At 40.6% G+C, this 22,605-nt stretch overlaps 1 protein-coding gene across 1 annotated transcript; it reads right to left on the minus strand.

Annotated features, from left to right (window-relative positions):
- Nucleotides 1–21: 21 nt before the first annotated feature.
- gla (galactosidase, alpha) lies at nucleotides 22–5,414 on the minus strand. The gene is made up of 7 exons (XM_084550292.1): nucleotides 4,476–5,414; nucleotides 2,923–3,097; nucleotides 2,009–2,183; nucleotides 1,725–1,816; nucleotides 1,444–1,605; nucleotides 679–876; nucleotides 22–483 (listed from the first exon to the last, which is right to left on the minus strand). Exons 1-7 carry the CDS (start codon nucleotides 4,634–4,636, stop codon nucleotides 154–156), a joined length of 1,293 nt encoding a protein of 430 aa, XP_084406418.1. The 5' UTR covers nucleotides 4,637–5,414; the 3' UTR covers nucleotides 22–153.
- Between the last annotated feature and the right edge of the window lie 17,191 nt (nucleotides 5,415–22,605).

Below are 22,605 nucleotides of genomic sequence, written 5' to 3' on the forward strand. Positions count from 1 at the left end.
TGTTTAAAATGACGGATGCATTGTAATCATCAAATCGTGTGAAAAGTTTAAATGTATACATCGGTTACAAAAGCAAAACAATTTAAAAGAGTAAAATATCAAATTTTACCTATATTAAAATACACATGACTAATGCGCACAACCACCAGAGGACTATAAAAGCATGTGCTTGCGTCTGGCAGACGTGTCCTGCCAGTGCAGCTTGTGAAACCCCCTAAAGTCGCTGCCGATTGGAGTGATAGTCAGCAGAGCGGAGCCTGAAGGGTTGACAGATAACACAATTTTGCTCAGTTGAGTCTGAATGCCCAGCTCCTTGTATTGAGGCAGGATCTGTGTGACGTTACACTGGGGGTCACAGATCTTCCAGCCGGGAATGAACATGATGAAATACCCTCGAGGACCACCAATCTCCTGCCTGTTGAGCACTGCGACTGCCAGACGGTTCTTGGACAGGGGCCTCTCCCACACTTCAAAACTCTCAAACTGGAAAATACAGCAGTAGTTCACAACCCTTACTGCACACATTTATCATGTTTATTACAATCTGTGCCATCCAAGTTTTCTATCGCATCACTGCCAAGCTGATCACAAAGCATTCGGTATTTCTAAACGGGAACAACATGTAACGAATGCCGACAGCTGTTGCTACAGGAGGCAATCGTGGTTTATGTCACCCACCTTGAAAGTTTGGTATCCCTGCTTGCCCAGCGGATCCTGGCTGATGTCTATGATGTGGCTGTTCTGCAGCAGCTTTTTGGAGCGAGGACAAATGTCCCTCAGATCATTAGACATGAGCAGAGGGGCAGCCATGATGGCCCATAACGCCATCTGAGACTCCTGCTGGTCATGGCTCAGGCCAAAGTTCCCAATTACGAGCTAGAAAAAATACCATAAATATGTAAATTCATTCATTATTGATACTGGGCTGAATCAACAACTGACTGCTGAGGAATGTGGTCTTCTAGCATTTAAATCAATAGCCTATGAAAAAAATATATACATGCCTCAATTATGGCATTTAAAAATTTAAAAGGAATATATCGACATTTTGGGGAAAGCTGTACCAGATTTAGATGTGAAGATTAGTATCACTGATTGTACGATCTGGAAATGGAGAAAACATTGACCTGGTTCTTAAAGGTAACAAAATCCACCTTGCTGTTGTAAAAAATCGAACTTAATGTCATTAGTTTTTATATGCACATAATGTAATGTGAACATAACTTTGAGTTTTAAGTTGAAGCTTCATATTAGATGTTGAGACGTGAAAGTGGTATCACATGTCTCGCATCTCGACAAGAAGTGGAAATAACTGCATTAAAAAATGATTATATTCAACCTGGAAAGTCATTGAGTAGAAATTATAGTGAAGCAGCTAGGCACTCTTTGCTTAGTTTGGGGTAAAGGAGAAAAGTGTCCATGATCCGGAGTAGAGCAGCGTACCATATCAGGGTCGTTCCAGCCCCCAGGTCCAGCCGAGGGGACAATGATGTCCTGATGAGAAGCAGTCCAGTCTAAGATCGACTTGACGGAGCTCCACGAATCAGACACGTCATCGAAGTTGCGCCAGTGGTTACATGTCTCACGGATGGCAGTGTAGTTAGGCTGGAGGAACAGAATAAGACGAGATGCGTGGTCATGCAGTTAGTGCGCAGCCTTTTGGAAAGTTGACCAGAGATGGACAATAGATTTTTAAAATTAATTTTAAGTGAGTCCTCTCTCACCTTTTGGTGGGACCACTCATACAAAGGCCACTCACAGGAGTACAGGATACTTTTTCCAGTTTTGTTCAGTGCTTTTGACATGTTTACGTAACCTTAACCAGAACAAATATGTAGTTAACGGTTGAGCCTTATGCGGACCAGCAGGAAACATCCAGAAACAATGATAAAGAGCAGTTTAAAAGTCAAAATATTGCTACATTAACAAATCAATCAGTGGGCCTTAAGGTGAACCGGCATTAATCAGCAACATAGGAATATATTTCTGTTCTGAATTAAAAGCTCACCTTCTCCCAGTAAAGTCCAGTCCATGTAGCAGCCATCAAACTTGAGCAGATCCACGCCCCAGTCAGCAAAAGTCTGAGCATCTGTCTCATAGTAACCCAGACTGCCAGGGTATCCAGCACAGGTATTTTTCCCCACATCTGCATAGATGCCCAGCTTCAGACCCTTAGAATGGACCTAAAGGCAGATAAAAGAGGTTGTGATGCGTTCAATCTATCAGCAGGTTTTGTCTGGGCAAAGAACATCTGTGTACCAGTAGGTGGTGATGTTACACAGCTGAGAACTTGATGGTACAAGAAACAACCCTGTCTTAGTTGTGCCGCTTCCCTGTATGTGTAGCTTGGGTCAGTATAAAGCTCAGAAACAAGGTGCGTGGCGGCTCGATCTGAGACAGCATATGCCTACGTATCTCCCTCGGCTCCACGTGCTGTATTTCTACCCATATGAAATCTGAGACCCGGGTTCCATATCCGGTCCGTTCTCCCTTCATTATGTAAATAACTGCAGGTTGGAGGTATAATGAATACGTAATCTGACTGTGTAATCACTTTTACTTCTTATTCAAGCAAGAACTTTTTAATATTTGCAAACTTAGACACAATGCACGGATGATTTGAGAGCGCTGCACCCCTTAGAACCACATCAGTGAGAGTGTGTGTTAAATATAACATGGTTTAATATTATATAACTGTGTAGTATTCATACTGCAGCCCACAGACTGAAAGCTTTAATAAAAGCAGTCCCAGCCTGTCACATATTCTCACTTTGTTCCTTCCAGCAAGTAAAATAACAGAAATTGAAGTATTTCTCACTTTCCTTAAGTCTCTCTGAACCAGTTTGTCTTTGATGTCTATGTAGGATTCATGGTGTTCATATTAGATTCAGTCTTCATTACACTTTTATACCTGCTACTCACATAGTCGGCCAGTTTCTTGATGCCCCCAGGGAATCTTTTAGGGTCTGCCTGCAGGCGGCCCTGGGCATCGCGCTGATGGGAGGGCCAGCAGTCGTCGATGCAGACGTACTCGTAACCGGCCTCTTTCCAGCCCTCCTTCACCATCACATCAGCCATCTGCATGTACAGACGCTCGCTGCCAGGGCAACAGGAGGAGACAGGAGGGCCCGATGGTATCAGTTAGATGCCAGTGTTCGGTGTCATGTTCAGCAGCAATATGGCACACACATGCTGAAGGAATTATTAGCACAGCGAATGCCAGGTTTGCTAAGACAACTATAAAGATTAATCCAACTCAGTGACATTTGGTGCTTTGTTGGCTAGAAAAAACAATTAGCTACGCACAGGAAGTGAGGCGTGTTATGGTTGTCATTAATCAACAAAGAGATGTACAGAAACAGAATTTTGCAGATTATAATCAGCATTTACAAAAGAAAAGAGAAATATTTAAAATATATTGACTGATGATGGAAACAGTTGTTTGGCGTGGCTCTGTGTTCTTTCTCTGCATCAGTTTTTCCTTTAAAACCTCTTAAAAACCTTAAAAACTCTTCTGATTGATACAATTTTTGTGTCTTATTTTTTTCAATCAGTCCAGTCTATTCACGTACACTTACGGCCGTACAAACCTCTTGTTTAACACCACTGGAAATAAGCAAGAAATTACTTTTTTGTTGCATGTTTGCAAAGTCTTTTGCAGATTTAAATTATTACACTGCATGTTGGCACCAATATCTCAGACCTCAAGGTTTTCTAATACCTAAACCTGAAGATCAAATAAGAGCTAATCAAATTAGCTGTCAGCAACTGTTACCAATCACGTGTTTCATAGGACAGCTCATAATGAGATGTCTCAGTTATTATACACGGATGTTTACTATAGATTTGACCCATTATAGTCTGATCCAAACCAATATGGAAAAGGAAATGTCACTTCCTGTATAGGAATTTTTGGTAGATATGTGATCAATTCAGAAAATGTAGAGTAAGACATTTGTTGATTCAAGCCTGAATCAGCATATTCTGTTGCATTTCCTTCTTCAGAACAGTACAATAAGTATATCTTTGAGTTTTGAACTGACAATTGAACAAAACATATATATATATATTTTTAATTTCTATGCTTTCTGATGCTTTACCTGAACCTGAAGGACAAATAAAAGGAAACTAAATCAGCTGCCAATAAGTGTCAACAGTCACGTGTTTCTGTTCTCAACGTCTTCCTGGTTTAAATCAAACTCACGGCATTATAAAAGATTAGATGATGTGCTTCTGCATATTTATGTCTATGATTACATTTTGTAATTGATTATAGACCTAGGATCTAAACCTATGTGGACATGTAAACGTCACTCGCTGTATACATATGGACTTTTAGTAGGTTTGTGATTAATTAAAACTGAAAATGCATAAAATATATGTGTTTCTATGATATGTGCGCACACAATGTCCTGGGAGTTTTAGACAAACGTGTCAGACTGCTCTGGATCACTCTGGCAGGTCTTCAGTCTTACCTGATGCAGTTATTGGGGTCTCTGTCACAGTCGGTGTTACACATGAACCTCTCCCAGTGCAGCCAGCCCATAGTGGGTTTCAGCGCCAGACCATTATCCAGCGCTTCAGCGGCGGGACTGATAAAACCGATGACCGAGAGGAGAAACACAACCTTGCGCATTTTTACTTTTCTACTTCACACATTCCATGCAGACTAAAAGAAACTGCTTACTGTAGCTAGCTGTTCCAGGATCTATTTCCTTATTCAAAACAGCCCGCCTTTCCGCTATGATTGACATAACTCTGGACCAATAGGATCAAAATGCGTTTGTAAGCGTCCAATGGCGCTGCGCATAGGTTCCCTTAACGCACACAAGGAAGCACTGCGAGAGTCAGGTGAAAAATATCAGTCAGGTGACATGATAAGGTGATACCTCAGTCTTATGATTCCTCTAAATGCCAAAACGACAAAAACACCAGCACGCCAGTTTTTCTTGTTGACAACCCAGGAATAATTTGCCGTGGCGCCTTAGAACAAAATCAGCCCTGTTCCCAAAAGCATTACTGTGTGGAACTATGAATTCTGGATGATGATATGTCTCCAGATTTGTTGAGTGGTAATTGTGTTTCACACAAACTAATATAGAAAGAGGCGCCACTAATGGCGGCAGCAGTTATGCTTTACAAAAGGGAGTCTTTGCAGTGCTCCCATACAGGAAGTTGCTCTTCACTGCCAAGAAATAGTCCAACACAACCTCCCCCATAGAACCACAACTCAGCTTTAAAGGTGCCTGCTGACAGATGTTATTGCCTTCGGATAAAGCCTGATAGCTTGTTTCTCACTTCATATTCACATTTTATGCCAGACATGAGAGCAGTATCGATCTTTTCATCTAATGCTCAGTGAGAAAGCAAATGAGCGTAATTCCCAAAATGTCAAATGAGCCCTTGTTTTCCCACTCTGTGTGTGTTAGGTGTATCACTCCGCTATGACTATGACATGATCTCAGAGGATGTGTTGTATCTCACTTCTCAGGAGGGGAAACGAAAACACTTCCCATCACTTCACAGTCGGCTCTTTTTACGATGATTCCAGTTAACAGAACGGCGTGTGTAAAGACATGAACATGGCAGTGGGAATATTCAAGTGTTTTGTCATTCTGGCGTTGGATACCTGTGCTTGAATTCTCCCTGAACTCCACCCTGACCAAAGAGAAGTACTCACCTTCACAGGCATGCTGCATTCTCTGATTTCTTTTCTTTGTGGATTTGTCCAGCAGCAGTATAATGAACCAAACACACCTCAAAGTCTTTTTTCTTATAAAATGTAGTATGTTTGTTAATGGGTTATTTACTTATGGTTAAAATACTTGCCTCAGCCTGTGTAGCAAGACTTAAAATGTTGAGTTTAAGCTTTAATTTTCAGATTGTAATCAAGTCTTATTGAGAGCCACAGATACAAACATCAATAGTTATCCACATAAACAGTTGTAGTTCCTCTTTAGAGCAGTTAAGGGCTAATTGAGGCAGTGAACCATCATCTTGTATGCAAAGGTTTTCTGATGTGAAATCCTCACATTTAAGTGGAAAACCTTGGCACACACAGTGATATTTATTTGTATTTGTTTTCCAAGGAAACATAATGACTCACTTTTACCCTATTGTTCCCCGCGGAGCATGGTTAATCAAAAATGCCTCACTATGTGTATATCGACACCGCTTCAATCTGTTTATTAGCTGAGGCTGCAAGACACTGATTTGCACGGCGCTGATGTGAAATGAATTACACATCGCTTTCTTAATTCAGCTGTAAGCCGACACCCTGCTACAGTATCAAATTAATCCTGGACGTCTTTATTTGTGAGGTTGTCAGACATCTTCGCATGCATGCAGAGACAGTGATGAGTTTTGCATCTATTGTAGTGCCCTGCTCCTTTGTAGACATTTAAAGAGGACACTGCTAACCAAAGGAAGTATTTTGGAGTTGGAATGGAGTTCCAAAGGAGTTGAAACTTTATGTGACACTGTTTTGAATCAGCGGACTCCTGTGGTCCATCCTTGCTGTGCATGACTCCTCTTGTCCTGCCATCGAGAGGAGTCAAAACAAATGATGCAGCACTGGGGAGATGGCACAGACCCAGATTAGAACAATAGTCCTCAACCCCCACTGTTGACTGTATGTAAAAAGGGGAGCATTAATGAACACAAAACATGACCTTTCAGTGAAATGTCAATGGTGCCTATTTCAACCCTAAACATTATCAGATGCTTCACCCAGGGACAGACCTGATACAAACAATTTGTCACATGCTGTAGTTCATATCAGAGCCTGTGAGCAAAGGGGCTGAGGCTCTAAATGTCAGATTTCAATTTGACTCACCACCTCCTGCTGATGGATGGACCCATCCAGCTCATCTAAATACATTGTTTCCTAGACAGTTGTTTTTCCACCATGCTGCATAAAAGAGCAGCTTCTATCTTTACAGTGGTTAATTGAGATTGTTGAGTGATGGGTCAGCCCATGTTTGCTGCCTGGCTCATACTACTCCCCAGAGCTTTGACACAGATCCATCATGTTCCTTTCTTCCCCTCCGTCACATAATTGAAGAGACTGCCATGGCTGACTTATGTTGGCAACTTTGTTATGAAGTGTATGGAGGGAATATGAAAGGGAACACCATGTTATGGTGCGTCTTCTTGCCAAGGAGTTTAATTTTGTATTGATCTATAGGGACAGATGGCAGCACGGGTAAATGTCATAAAAAAATTTTTTTTAAAAATGTTTAGCCTCCATAAATACAAACCCTGTATGGTTCATGCACACTTGGGGGGAAATCATTTATTGTCGTGTAATTAGCTGCTTAAGTTGTTTATTGAAGCGTCACAGGGGAAGGTGTCGACATGTGCTGATGTTGCTGCTTTAATTAGGTCCTCGTTGGACCGAGTGTGTCTGAAATGGCTTTTTGGTAATAGCATTGAGAGGCGAGCTTATGACCTGTAAATTAGTATTGACAATATTTTTCAGCTCACTTGTATGTTTTTTAAAAACTCAAATTGTGCAAGCATTTTGCTAATGAGTTAAAGATTAATTTAAGCTTTAAATTCCCTGGCTTAATGATCGTTTTGGTTTTCCGTGCTGTTGGCAGAGCTGCTTCTATCTCAGTGGGTTTATTATTGTCTGATGTGACAAGCAGGTTTAGGAAATGCTTCACTTTAGACAAGTTTATATTTTAGACAAGTCATAAATACAATGTGAAATTTGTCTCTAATGCTGCTAGTCAATTATTAGACTGTCCAGACTTACTGACATTTCTGATGCATGTACTGTATGAGGAATGGAGAGTGGCATGAATCTTAACCACGCTGTCAGCCGTCACCTCCATATAGTTTAATTTAATATTTAGTCCATTTAGGATATCTCTAATTACAGTGTAATTAGAAAGAATGAACCATTAAGTTGTACGGTTATTTAAACTTAACTGCAGATATCTATAATTAGATTCTCCATACGACTCAGTGCGTCGTCCTTACAAGTCAAAATGTAATTAGAAAGTCACAAATGTAGCGAGTTTATCTTAAATGCGTGTGCCACGTCAGTCTTATATGCTTTGTGTTAAATCCGCTTGCTCTACGTGCTGTCGTTCTAGCTGCTGGTTATTTAATTTTCTTCTTCAAGATTCTCACTGATGGAAGCATGTAGTGGAGAGATGGATTTGGATGTGTTCTGTATGAATCAGGTTAAATCTCTTGGCTCTCAGAGGGGGACTATGCTGCTGCATTCCCACAGATTAAGACATCTGGAGCAAAGTAGGCAAGCATTTATTAACCAGTTTTCTCTTTACTTATGTGCTGTCTTTGATTAATTATTTGACATTACATGCGACATACAAAGAAGGGGAAATCATTTGATTTCTTATGTGTCCTTACATCAGTTTCTGCAGCTCCCCTGCAGATATTTAGGCAGCGCTCTGGAGGCAATTGTTTTTATCAATAAACCTTTGTAATACATTATTAACAGAATGCATTATTCACTGCCTAATGGCTAAAGGGTTTAATCGAAAGCTGGAAATGTTGTTTCTCATTATGATTTCACGTTCTTGCCAATGTGGAAATGATTACATTTGAAATATTATTACTAATGATCTCAGGAGCAGCTAACCTAACAGAGAGAGGGAGAGCACCTCAGCACAGAGTATATGTTGTGAGAAATCTATTTTAATAGTATAATCAATACATGATTCAGTTTGTAGTCCTTAAAAAGTCAGGGAGTATACAAAGGCTGACCTTAGACCTCAGCTTTTACAGAAACACTAAGGGTCTGCCAGGACTAATCCTGCTTTGGAGGAGTCCCAGTGAGGCACATTTTCTACAGTAATTAGATAGAGCGCTCCATTGTGTGGTATAGCTGATCAATAAAATGCGTTTCAAAATCAATACCATTCAAAGAGAGGCAGTATATTTTTTATGAAATCAGTGACTGGACGTTTATTCAAAGATATTTTGAGACTCGACTTGCATCTGCTTTGGTTTGATTCTGTTGTCCTGCCTGCATACGGATAAAGGACTCTTCCTATAGTGTTTTGCTAAAAGACATGTAAAAAAAAAAAAAAAGTTCCTTTAAGGCTTCAAATGTGCACATCTGAACCAGAAAAGGACAAAGAAGTAATGAATAATATGTTGTTCCTTCAAGGCTTCCCAGATGCTCCAATAAGGATTAGGTTGCTCTTCCTTATTTAGCGATTAAATGCAAGCCAGATGATTACAGAGTCATTTGGGCCACTCATGGATGAGTTTGTTTTTATTGTTGTATTGACTGACAAGTGATTGATTTTTAGCCACGCTAGCGCCATTTCTCTATTGCAGTGTGAGTCAGATCTGCCATTTGAACCAGACTGAAATGCCTACACAGTTACTGGATGGATCCATGACATATTGTTTCAAATATTTATGGTGGGCAAATTATAAATCCTTAAGACTATGATGATCTGTCTAGTATTAATTGTAGCATTGTATTGGCACAATCATGGTCACCACACAGCATATCCATAATGTTGTTTTTCCACTAAGTTTTCCCAATATAACACCAAACAGCTGAGGTTTTGTCTGCAATATTTTCTTCTTAATAATGAATTTTAATAATTAACTGACATTGTCATCTGGTCATATTCTCCGTTTGTCTAATACTTTGTTTTTTGATCAGCTACCCGCAAAGCTACTGGCATTTCTATCAACCTTTGTGTAATAAGCAAATTACACCTAAGCATCAGCACTGCTGTCTCTGTAACTACCTTGCATGCTGAAAAAGCATTTCGCTATTAGACTTGTAAAAGACCGCTGGGCGACAGAGCTCATCCCAATATGTGAAATGTAATTATTATTTTGAGGAATGCACACTTTTCTCACTTTTCGTGCTCACTAATTGGTCTTGGCAAATAAAACATGAGTGTAGCACTTTTCTGGGGTTGAACTGGAGTACATTAGTAGTTCTAGAGAAACATATTTATACTTAAAAAATCCGGGGAGAGCAGTTTCCTCAACTGCTGAATGAATAGCTGAGAGCAGTTGTTTTAGCCCTCCATCACTGTGCTTTACTTCACCGATTTTGCTGCGTAAGTTCCAGGCAGAGTGACCTTTGATTGGGTGTTTTCTCGCTTACAGAGTCTATAACATCTACAGGTTATTTTTGATTGCATTGGTTTGAGGAAGTTTTTTTTTAACAGAGTACGATAAGCTGCACTGGACGGTAAACAAAAAGGTCCTTTTGCCTTTCATGAAGTGAGACTGAAGTCAACCATTTTGCCAATTCAAACTCCTCTTCCATGGTTTACATGTTGCATCTGTGTGTCTGTATTCTGGATGCAGTCTTGAACTTTTCAAATAGTGATAAACTGTGGTTCCAGAAAAGCCCCCGCACAGCTCCGATGAGCCAGATGGACCATGCACCAAGCAGTTTGCAGCCTGAAAGCTTACACCTATACTGGACCAAACATCTTAAAGTTTTTATGTGCACCAGCTTGTACGAGAGTGCCTCACAATGATTCTCAATCAATTTCGCCTTTTTTGGGCCGCACTTTATGTTTAATCTTTCATTTGAGCTTTTCTTTCAGACACTACCTTTGTGTTACTTGAAGAAATTATTCTGTGTAGGAGTTCAAGATGTCTCAGGTTACCGTGAACCCACAAATTGATTTCTCGGGGCAAGCTTGCAGCCCCAAGCACATCTTTTATTCTCTTTACTTTGAGAAGAAAAACAAGTAATGTCACGTACAGCGTTCTTCTTCTCTGTTATCACACACACCGTTCTGTTATATTGCTCTGTTGTCATGATAATAAGCAGTAGCCTAAAGGGAACATGTTATCAGGTCATATTATTCCACCTGGCCATGCAGCGTGCGGTAGAGTCAAGGAAATGTTTTTTTCTCACTTAGTTAAAATACAAACACAATCTTTTTCAGGCAGCAAAACACCACACGTGACCTTAATACACAAAAACAGTGTAAGGAACAAGGATTTACACAGGAAACCACTGTCAGGATTTTATAACCAGCATCGCCATGGTAACAAGTCCAGATCCCTATCTCCATGCATCCAGGAGATCCCATGATTGCAATTCCATGTCCATGTTCTCGTGCTCTAAACATCCCCCACTTGTTTACAGACCTGTGAAAATGGAGTCTTCAGCTCATTACCCTCGTTACACTTGGCTGGTAAGCGGTGCAACACTTGGCTCAAATGACAAAGGCGTAATTGGATTCAAATGAGATTTTAACCTACATTAGAATAAACTTCTGTGTGCTTGAAGATGCTAAAATTTTAATGCTCAGTTCTTTTCACGGTGGTTGCTAATGAGGCATTGGTGGGTTAAAGCAAGTTATCTGACACAGAGACTAAAGGTTGTGGCTGCTATTAGAAACACTTTTCAAGTACGAGTTTTTAAAAACTTGTTTGAAGAAGGTCTACTCCCATGTGGATTTGTAGATTAGAAGTGCAGGGCATCATAATACATGTAATGTGATTGAATTATTCTAAACAGACAAAACAAAACAGACATTTTGACTTTCTTTGAGCATGAATAAGTACAACCTGCTTTGCAACACAGTGTTTCTTCATCTGCAACAAAAAAGCTCAATTTTCCAGAGTGAGACTCATCTTGTCCCAGATAAGTCTCACTTTTATGACATGCTTAGGACAACCGAACCTCAAACATGTATGTAAATACTCCCCCTGCAGCCAGCCACCAGGGGGAGCTCTACTTGCTTTGACTTCACTTTTGAAAACTACATGAAGGTGTGGAACAATTGCTCTCTTTCACATTACACAGCTTTCAATCTCTTATTGACAGAAAATACATTAAAAACATTGATTAATGTAGGTTTAATCTTAGTAGTAATGTCATATATTTTTTTTCTGAGGCGCTAAAACCATATGTTTCTTCTAAAAAATAAAATGTCAATAACTTTTCGAGACATTTTCTGTAATGGCTGCTCTCTTTAAATTGACCTGAAAGATAAAATCTCATCGTGGAAAGGCTTTCAGCACTCACAGTGAGGTTGAACACTTGACAAATGGCAAGGGGTAAGGACATTTTATGACATTCAGCTGTATTGTAATATCTATACATCATGAACAGTGCCTGAGAATGGAAAAATAAATGCAGGTAGGTACAGCATTTTTTCTAAGCCCATGCAGTGACACATTGGATGATATGTGTGTAGTGGGGGGTGACTGGATGGGACAGACTATTACTCAGCAGGAAGTGGACAGTAAATATAAGGGTGTGATAGCACCTGCTGAATGTTCCCTCCTGAGTCTTGTGTTTCATATTTCGGCGTGTTGGATGTTTTTGCACGGAAACAGCGTTGCGATGCAAAGCCCCAAACAGGGCTAACAAAGAAAGATGTGGTGTTTAGATTTGAAGCTCCTGCAGAAGCTGCTCACAGCAACATTGGGAGGAAAAAAATAAAAGGCGCAAGAAGAGCACACAAGCTCAAATCACTGGTGTTGATCCTGGTGCATCTCCTTCAAACAACAAAGTCCCTTCCCTCAAGCACAAGCATATGCACTGTGCACCACATGCGCTCTCACAACGCATCCACATATGCACACCTTCATGCTTCAGCCCCCATAGACTGGTTGCCTTGCCTTCAATTACATCCCCATGTCTCACAGAATTATTCAGTCTAGGCTCCTCAGTGGGCCCTTTGTTTCCAAGGCAACAAGGCTTAGAGGAAGTGTTGGGTTTGCTGTGTTCAAGAGTATCAGCATTTTTAAGGTTCCCTAGCCTGATGGAAAAACTTGACCACATACAAGAGAATTTTATTTTTGTTTCTCAGACCAAATTAGCCCATGGTCTTTCCATTTGAGAAGGATGAAATTAGTTTTGTTTTGTCTCTGATGTTGCTTATTGATTTACCTTAACAAATTGTCACACATGTAAACAAGCACCCAACTACTCTCAGTGCATTCTGTTTGCCTCTTTGCACACGGAAATGTTCATGCTGATCCCAGTCAGGAGCTTCGAGTCCTCCAATTCCAGCAGTAAGTAGCTATCCAGTGGGGATCAGCAGGTGGACCATTAGAAAGATTAGCCTCGTATACTCTAGCTATAGTAGATTAGAATGGAGGAAAATTAATGGAGGGAAGTACAGCATCTTGACAACCACACTCATGACTGAATCCTCTTCTGCTCCAAGCATCATGTCTCTCTCATGTGTATTTCAGGCTTCTCAGACACCTCCTTTTTGATAGAAGCTGCTGGGGTGCAGTGACAGATTCTCACCAACAGATCCTTCCTGCTTATCATTGACTCAGTGTGTTACAAGGACAACAACACCAGTGACAGCTGAAGCAGGTTGGTGTGCCAACTCAACCTTGAAGACAGCACACCTCCCCACAAGGCAGGTCACCTGTATGCGAGGTGTTTGTGTTCACTGACACATGGATGGATGTCCTTCTCAGCTGTGTTCTCTACCATCACCGTTGGAGGATCGCTAAGTCCTGGTTGAGTGCTCAAACCAGTACGGTATCGCGTCCAATGTTAATGTTCAGTGTCAATGCTAGGAGGAGTCTGTGCTGGTTGGTAAATGTATAGCACACCCAGCTTATATATCCTGTCACGAACCTGCAAATGACCTTCTTTAATAAGACACAACCCAGTAAGCCACCCCTGCGTCTCAACCATAGCTGCCCTGCTGTGCCATCTAACTGTCATCACCATAAGATGCTCTGCTCTCTAAACTGCCTCTGATGTCTAATTAATTAGAGCACAAAATCCAGCTGCACCCAGCAACAGCATGAGCAAGCCTGGCCGTGTCCTGTTTTGAATAATCATGAAGAGGTGCACTAAATGGGTATTTTGAAATATGGAGAACAAATTTGGTTCCTATTTCTATAAGAAGGAACCTTCTCCCATGCATGCTGAGGTTTTAGCCACAGGAAGAATAGCTGCAGTTCTGCTGCAGCTAATGGGGATCCAAATAAACAATAAACAATAAACAATAAACCGTGTTCACACACTTTGAGAGAGGATAGTTTCTGGAGAAAATACTCTACCCGACTAGATGCATAAATTCAGTTACTTCCAGTAAGCATACATTTTAAGAGACATGGCACTGAAGGGCATGGCTAGTGTGACACACCAAATTATTTGTTACATAAAAATATCTGACAAGTCATCCTTGGAAACAATTTGGATTGGGAAGGCCCTTTACTACTCCATGTGTCTATCACTGGATAAACACACTAATCCGCTATCATGATGAGCTTTGAAAGAAAGCTAGTTATGTAATTATCTTGTAGGTAGGCTATTCTTGACATCTTTGTAAGGAACATTTGTGCATAAAATACAGTCTTAGGAGTGACCTCGTCACACCTGAAACATGCCCATAGCTGCCAGTAGTTCATCACAGGATGCTGATTAGTCCGCACCTCTTTGAATCAGCCACCAGCACATAGCTTGAAGCCCGGCAAGCTGAACTGTCTTGTGATCTCCTGATCTCTTGATTCTCGAGAAGTGAGGGATCAAAGGGTTTTGGAAGACCTATCCTCACACTCACAGTAATCGTAAGACTGCAGGAGATCAAGAACTGAAAATGCTTGCAGGATTGCTCTCACTTAAATATGGATAAGCTACACAGACACTTGACGCATGACCAGCGCTTTCAGCTTGTGCGCTCTCCGCTCACTCTGAGCAGTCTCAAAAATAAACATAACATCTTTCTTCTTTACTTCTTTGAGGAAGTTTGAATCACAACACTGTTTCTGGACAAAAACATCCAACACACCAAAATGGAAAAGACGAGACTCAGGAAGGAACATTGAACAGGTGCTCCCACACCCTTACACCCTACTTCCTGCACAGTTGTCTGTCCCATCCTGGATGTATCTGTTCAGGAACTTCCTCAACATCCAAAGAGGAGAGGTTATAATGCTTAGTCTCCTCTAGCAGCATCAGATTACCCACTTCAGCAGGAGACCAACAGTGTGGGATCAGATGTTAGGGCAGTGGGCCTGACATTTGGAGACCTACCCTCTCATGCACAGTATCCCCTGAGTGCAGGAGCAAAAGCATTTGTGCTTTGAGTGTTGCAGTCACTTGAACATGGATACGCTGCAGTAACATTGGAAGAATACCACTGGGGTTTTAACTTAGATTATAATGGCGGTGTCTAATGGGGTGAGTCAGTGAGGACTGTGTTTCTCAGCCTTTTACAACAGAAGGGGCCACATTTCAGCCCACTAAAGGAACAGCATAACCCATAAGTGGCACTGAAATACAAAGTGTGTATGAACTAAAACTTTAACACAGTGAAACCATTCCAAAAATATTACCTAAAGACCACTTTATGTAAAACCGTATATTCTAAAACTATTGTTAACTGTTGTCGTATCATTCGTTGTATTATTCTTCAAAAAATCCAAACTGCGACTGAATTTCTAATAAATGAATGTAAACTGTTGCTTGCATTCTAATTTAGAGAGTGACAAGCTCCTCCAGGCTCAGCCTCTCTTTTGATCCGCCACTGAAAACAAGCAAGATGAAGATGGAAAGGCTAACCTTAAGAGGCATCACAAGCATTCATTATCCTGCTGTCTCTGGCATTCTATGGGACACGTGATATTTAACAAAGGGACATTTCTTTGCCCCACTTTTAATTAGCACAGAAGAAAATGACCTTTGTGGATTGTCAGTGCCTCTGTCACCTTCAAAGAGGAAATTGGAGCAAATCTCAGATGTTACATCTACATCTGTATGCGCAGTTATTAGAGCCAGGCGATAAAGGTTTATCCAATTTGTGTAGTTCCTTTATTGACTTTATACATTTTGTGCACAAACAGCTCTCAGCTAATAATGCCACGATAAGTCGTAGTGCTTCTAAGAAGAGAGAAATACATCAGTCAAGCATAACATTGTGACCACCTTCCTAATATTGTGTAGGTCTCAGTCCCTTGTTAGCGGGGGCTTTGCTTCCTATGGGTTGAGGGGAGGGGCCTCTGTGGATCAGGCATGTTCCGGTGCATCCCATCGAGGGAATTCGGGAAGCTGTGTTTTTTGAGTTGTTCCTAAAATGTTTTTGAGTGTGTAACTGTGCCAGGCTGCATCCTGCTGGTCTGGTCTACGTAGGTGGTACATGTCTGAGAATGCCAGGTCCAGGTCCCAGCAGGACATTGAATTGCATTCAACTGTCAGTGGTCATAATGTTATGCCTGATCAGTGTAAGTGATTGACAGTCAGAGGAGGACTGAGCTGGGTGTGGTTCAGCAGCATGTTGACTCCTCCCACTCTGGAACAGACCATTAGCCCACACCTGGGGAGGATTACCTTGATTGCTCCTGGTGTATAAAAGGCACAACTCAGTAGGGTGTTGTAATGTCACATGACACAGGAGAAGGTTGCAGATCTCAGTGGGCTGTGTGCATGGCTGCAAGTCCTTTGAGAAATGAGTCAAAATGGCGTCCGGATTCTACTGAAGACTGATTCTACTGTATCAGTTTGAGGATAAGAGACTGTATTAGTGACTTACAGATGGGTGTTTTTTTTCTTTTCCCACAAATATGACTAACAAGAGTACATTTGGCCTATACATGGTCTGTGACAATAATGTCCCAGAATGAGAAGTTATACTGAATCTACCGGGATCAAACCTCCAGGGGATACAGCAGCAACATGCCTTAAAATGAAGATTTACGGAAGAACCCGGCTGGACACAGGCTTCCCAAGAATTGAACAACAGTTCTAAAATGGCAGAGGATTAGCTGTACATGATGGAAGTGATCACCATCCAGAAGACTGACCAACACCATCTGAAAGGTAGGTTGTTTTTTTTTTTTTAAAAAAAGCCGTCATAGGTGGGGTGGACAATGTTTGTAACTAGTAGTCATCTACTTTTACACTCCTCTTCTTTGGTTGAGCTCAATGCTGCAGCTTCTTCGGTTAGCTTAATTGTCCCGTGTCATGCTAGGTTGCACTGTATCAGTTTTCTCTGTGTGCTGCCAAATTTGCATAAAGACTTTGTGGTAACATCTCAATCCTGTAGGCTGGAAGCAACACATCATTGTCATAAATAAAGGCTCCTGAAACACACAGGAGCCATTTTGAGGTGGTATTTAACTGGTGTTGAACTGTGTTTTCAGCTTTCAGCTAGTATCTTGCCTTCTGGTCTGCTAACACAGAGTGAAGTCAGAGGAAGGTGTGTGATTTTGAGTTGAACTGTGGAGTTGCATCATTAAAGTTCATAAGATCCTCATTGTTAGTTCATAGACGTCCTCCAGAGAAGATGGAGGCCTCGAGGAATTTTCTTTTTCTGTTTCTTGTGATAAAAATATTTTCTCTGAAACGGCAGCATGACTGTAAGAAGTAATCCCCAAAACTAACTGGAAAGTGACATCATAAAAGCATTTCTGTGTATGCATGCCTAGAAACATTACAAAACACAATCACAGTCTGTGATGTTCAATTGACAGGGACCGAGTCACAGAAGGAAAAGTGATAAAAGTTATGGTCCACAGTTGTCTCTTTTTCTCATTCCTTTCTGTCTCTTTGGTGAGAAGCCAGGAGACATTTAGCTGTATTAACCTCACGCACACGCACCCTCAGGCACATACATGCATCGTCTTCCTGGGGAAAAGATTATTTTCCCTCCTGGCTCACCTTACAGAGCCAACACTGAATCGGTGTCAGAGCAGCAGACGAAGAGGGCTGCGAACCGTCTCCCGCCTTCGCTCTCTTGGGCATTAACGGTAGTGACAGTTGTGCCTGATGGACGGGGCAGAAAAGGAGGAGGAGAAAAAAAATCTTGTGTTTACTTAAATAGCAGCAAGAGAGGAGAACAGGCAGAGATGACTTGTCTCCTATTCACATGTCAGCACTTATGTCTAGGCCAGGCAGTTTCTTCACTGCAATTAAAACATTCAAGTGTAAAGCAAAGAATACACAAGAAGGAGCCTTAACAATAATGAAGTGCTTTTTATAAGCGGTGGATGAAGGTTTCAGATGCTTTAGTGATGTTAATTATAGGTTTTGCTGTACTTAATATCAGTAAAGCATCTGACACCTTAAAATCAATTCAAACCAACTGTATTTACCATATACATACTGTATGTAGACACATACAAGGGATTTGCTCTTTGCATGTAACCCGTTCAAGTCAGCATTCTTGGAGCAGTGGGCAGCTCTGCATGGTGTCCAAGGAGCAGTTTGGGGCTTTTACGTGCTTGCTTAAGGCACCTCAGCCATGGACATAATGAGGATCAAACCAGTGACCTCACGGTCCCCAAGCTGTTTCTCTAACCACCAGCTCACAGCTACCCTAATGCACATCCTCTGAGCCAGAGTAGAACGAGTGACCTTCTGCTCTTCCTTATGTGAAATCTAAGTCTTATCTTGCCCACTTCTTAACCAATTTATCCAACACACCTTTTTAATCATGGTGTGCACTTTAGCCGCCGGTGCTCTTCTCATTCTTTTCCTGCTTGCCGGTGCACACAGATAATAACTGGCCCTTTGCATAATATTTATCACCAAATGGTAAGTTAAATCAAATAATTGGTGTAAGTGCTAACAACAAGATGCCCTCTAACCAGATCTGAACCACCTTCATAAAAGATATTACGTTTTACGGATGTTGTTTTTTTTCTTTTTTTGTTCATTCAGTTTTAGATTTTTACCCCAGCTTCTTATGTCAAATTAAATAAACGCCTGGACTCAGTACTACTAAAACTGTATCCATCTTTTATATTCTGCTCTTCCTTATGTGAAATGTAAGGTTTAGCTTGCTACTTCTTAATTCATTATTTATTTATTTTTTTTTTATCATAGCATGGCCGTAGTCTTAAACCTATGGTCTTACCCAAAGTTCTTACACATATTTAGTATGTTGCACTTCATGAAAGCCTTTAAAAATTTTTTACGCCGTCTTGTGTGAAGAATTTCTGTCATTCCTAATTCAATCTTCCGATAAGCTCTTCCCTAGAAAGTGTGAATCTCTTAATACAGCATGAGAATTTGAATAAAAAGGGTTTGACATAATTTTGACTGATGCCTATTCTCTCTATAGAAGGCCTGGGAAGGGACTAATTCCTTGTTTCTCCTGTTCGCACGACAAAGAAAATGCGAGGCGCATGTACGTTTATAGCCATCATCCATGTAAACCCTGAGCTGCAGTGTTCCCAGCTGAAGGGCTTCTCACAGATGTTCGAATAACAGAAATGTGGAAGCACAGCAAGGGATTAGTGGAAATGAATCCACATAGGATTTCCAGTATAAGTATATACAAGAATGACTTTTTTTAGTGCTGCTTGAAATGTAGGCTTTCCTGCTGTGTTTTGAAGAAGCAAGATTCCTTGACTTCATTATTCAAATCGATGAAAACTTTGACTTTGAGAAGTGATTCAAGTTAGAAGAAGAGGAGCCTGGATTCCTATCTGACCGTCTTTTAGAGAACTAACTGCTGGTACATCAAAGCTGCATCAACCTTCTTGACTCATGCAAAGACGGTGGAGTTGTCAGCTCTCCTCAGCATCATGTGTTTGCTTACATTTGTCTTTGCCTTACTTATCTGGCTCATGTTAAAAGGTTGTCTATCAGAGGTGTGGTGGCAGAAATGTCTACAGAGCTCGAACTGAGAGAATGAATCCAGTGCAATATATATAAAAAAGAAAAATAAATCCTCCCGTGGGTGCAAGAATAACTGCAGAAATGTTTGTTGATGGATTTTGCATTACTCACTGTAGCGACAACATCGTGTCTACTCCCTTCTCACATCTTTTTCAACCTACTACTGGATGTGGGTGCCATCATACATTGTCTGGGGTTTTGATCCAGCAGCCTTGAGACAGATCTGGGTCTGAAAATAGCCTGTGGAAACCTTTGGAAGTGGAAGTATAAATGGAAAAACTAGAAAACAATAAAAGAAACATTTGTAGAAACGTTGCGCTCGGTACTTCTTGTTGAAGCATTCAAGGTCAACAAATTCTGAGATTTTAAAGGACAGTATATTAACATCACTACATCTTTTTTTCTCAGATTTAATGTTGGTTAAAGGTTTTTTTAGAGTATCGTGTTGTACAGAAGGAAATCAAGTTTCTGAGTCTGGATTTAAATAACACGTAGCAAATGTTTCTCTCTCCCACTTCACTTGAAGCAGTAGTATGTAGCCATGCGTTTTCTGTTTCTCTTCAAATTCCTGGTCGATTCCCAGAATTGAGGAAGGAGTTCGACCTAAATGTCACGTGATCAGCCAGCAGAAACACACAAGCACTGTCTTCAAACCGTTGTAAAACAGTTTCTGTTCAGTTTCATAGATTGTTTAAAAGCTTTAGATTTCTCTTGTCATTACTATTTCATCACCAGCGTCCTGAATATAATGTAAATCTTTTCCATGCTGAGTGTCAGGGTAATTTGTTAAACGGAAGGCTAATGTGACTGTAAATTTTAATGCATGTTCAAATTAAAGTAGTGGAAATTAAAAATAAGACGCCTTTAACTTTAAAGGTTTAATGGCAAATTTGAATTTCAATCAAAATCTGAAATGTCAAGTCAAAGCACCATTATTATATTTAGTTGTGCAAAAGCAGGGATGTATATTTACAGTAATACCCCTGATAAGGTGACACATAAATGTACTTTGAGTTATTCACAAGTTGGTAACTATTTGTTCAGGAAATGTGCTATATAGCTGTAGCTATATCAAACACTTTCTGATTAATATATATTTATACTGTAAATCCCACAAGACACTAAACCAACACAAGAGCACAACTGCATTTCTGTCCTAGGATTATAGAAACCAATCGTTCAGTAGACATGCATTAGACCTTTGCACCAGTCACGCAGCTGTGATTCTCAAGCAGCCTCACAGGAAAAATAATGTGTATTAACAGTGCAGGGATATCTCTTTCCATGTACTGGGCGACATTCACAAGGTTTGCATCCATAATGCTGTGTGGAGCCAACAGCTTCCTCTGTTTACACTCATTTATTTAAAGGTAACATGTGTAGCATTGTCTCATTACTTCATCACTCATCAGCAGCCAATGTTCAGTTTAACTGTTATTCCTTCATCTAGTTTTCGTCCACTGGGATACACAGTTTCCTGGGAAGTCAGGGATATTTCTTTTCTATTTCATGTTTGGTACTACCTATCCCCCAATTGAAATTCTGTCATCAATATTTTTTTTACCTTTCCTTACTAGTTGTGTGTGATCAGTTCAATTTAAAATGCATTTTTGATCAGGAAATGTTTTAAATGCAACCAAATAAGAGAGCCAAAAATGTAAAGATAATGGATAGAACTTTTATGTCTGCCTGTGCAGTTCCCTTTTTTATATGTGTGTGAAAGGGCGAGAAGCTTGGCTTTAAGGGACAGCAGTATTGATTGCAGGTCTTAGGCAGCTCTCCTAAGGCTCGCACATCAGTTTTAGCTGTGGCACTGTTGACATTCAGCTGAAATGGGGAGGGGGGGAAGCATGTTGATTACACCCATGGGAGACGGCAAGGGCACGCCTGCGACATGATGACCAGCATGTGTATCAAAGGTGCATTCGTTTCTCTCCTCCTCATTGCATGCTTGTTTGTTCACAATCGCACGTCTTAAACATGTGTGTGTCATTCTTGAGTGTTCCTTAGAGAAGGACTTCTTCTGCATCCAAAGCTGCAACAATGAATATTTAATGTTTTCATTTGAGTCCATCCTTCTGTTGGGGTTAATTTATAAATCAAGCAAGTCTAATAGCTGTTCTCTTTGGGTGCTTTGTGACAAGTGATGGGTTAAGGGTTGTATTTATAAACGTTATCACACTTTTGGGATTTTGTGCGTAATGAAAGTTGTGAAGATCTTGTGTTATTGGAATCCATCAGTCTTCCTCAAAATAATGCACGCTCAAAGAGGACGTGCTGTTTTCTGGAAGAGGCGATGAAGTGCATTGTGGCAGAAATCAAGGGGCCTATTTTGCGTGTGTCAGTCAGGGTTTGTGGATTTAGAAAAGCTTCTTATTTTGCCATAAATGCCCCCCATCCAACAGAATCAAAACAATAACATTACAGGCCGACTGTGAAAGGTGGAGTGAGGGTACTAAGAGATTTAAAGTGCACATTTTGTGAAAGTATGTATGTATCCAGATATCATCAGCAACAACTTTTTGGTCTTTTATCACAGCTCAAAAGATCCAAATTTTACAATGACCTACAAGAGGACCTTAACATATGAATTTTCACATATTTTGAGTATGAATGGTATCATTTGAGAGCTGTATTAGTGGCTCTTTGATCAATGTCCAGCTTTTTAGATGTGGTGTCCGGCATTTGTTACATCTAATACGTTTGTTGATATACCTTGACCAGGATCAACAAGAACTGTCACAATATACGGTTACCTTTATACAGAGACCCACCGAGACAGGACAATGGCAATGGTGTCCGACAAAAAAGAATATTTCTCAAAAAGTTGAACTGATGCCCTCAGATATTTTGGGAATAAACGATGAGGGAAAATCTACTTAAGCTATTAGAAGCAAGTGTGAAGGACTTAATGTGTCAAGCGGTGTCCATCTATGTGAGGCAATAAGCTGGATCCTTTTGTTGTTGCTTTTTTTCTTGTGTCAGCGCATCAAAGATTTCAAACTTTTTTCTGTGACGGTAATTTAATAGTTTAA

The sequence above is a fragment of the Chelon labrosus genome (assembly GCF_963514085.1).
Source record: "Chelon labrosus genome assembly, chromosome: 8".
Taxonomy (NCBI): Eukaryota; Metazoa; Chordata; class Actinopteri; order Mugiliformes; family Mugilidae; genus Chelon; species Chelon labrosus.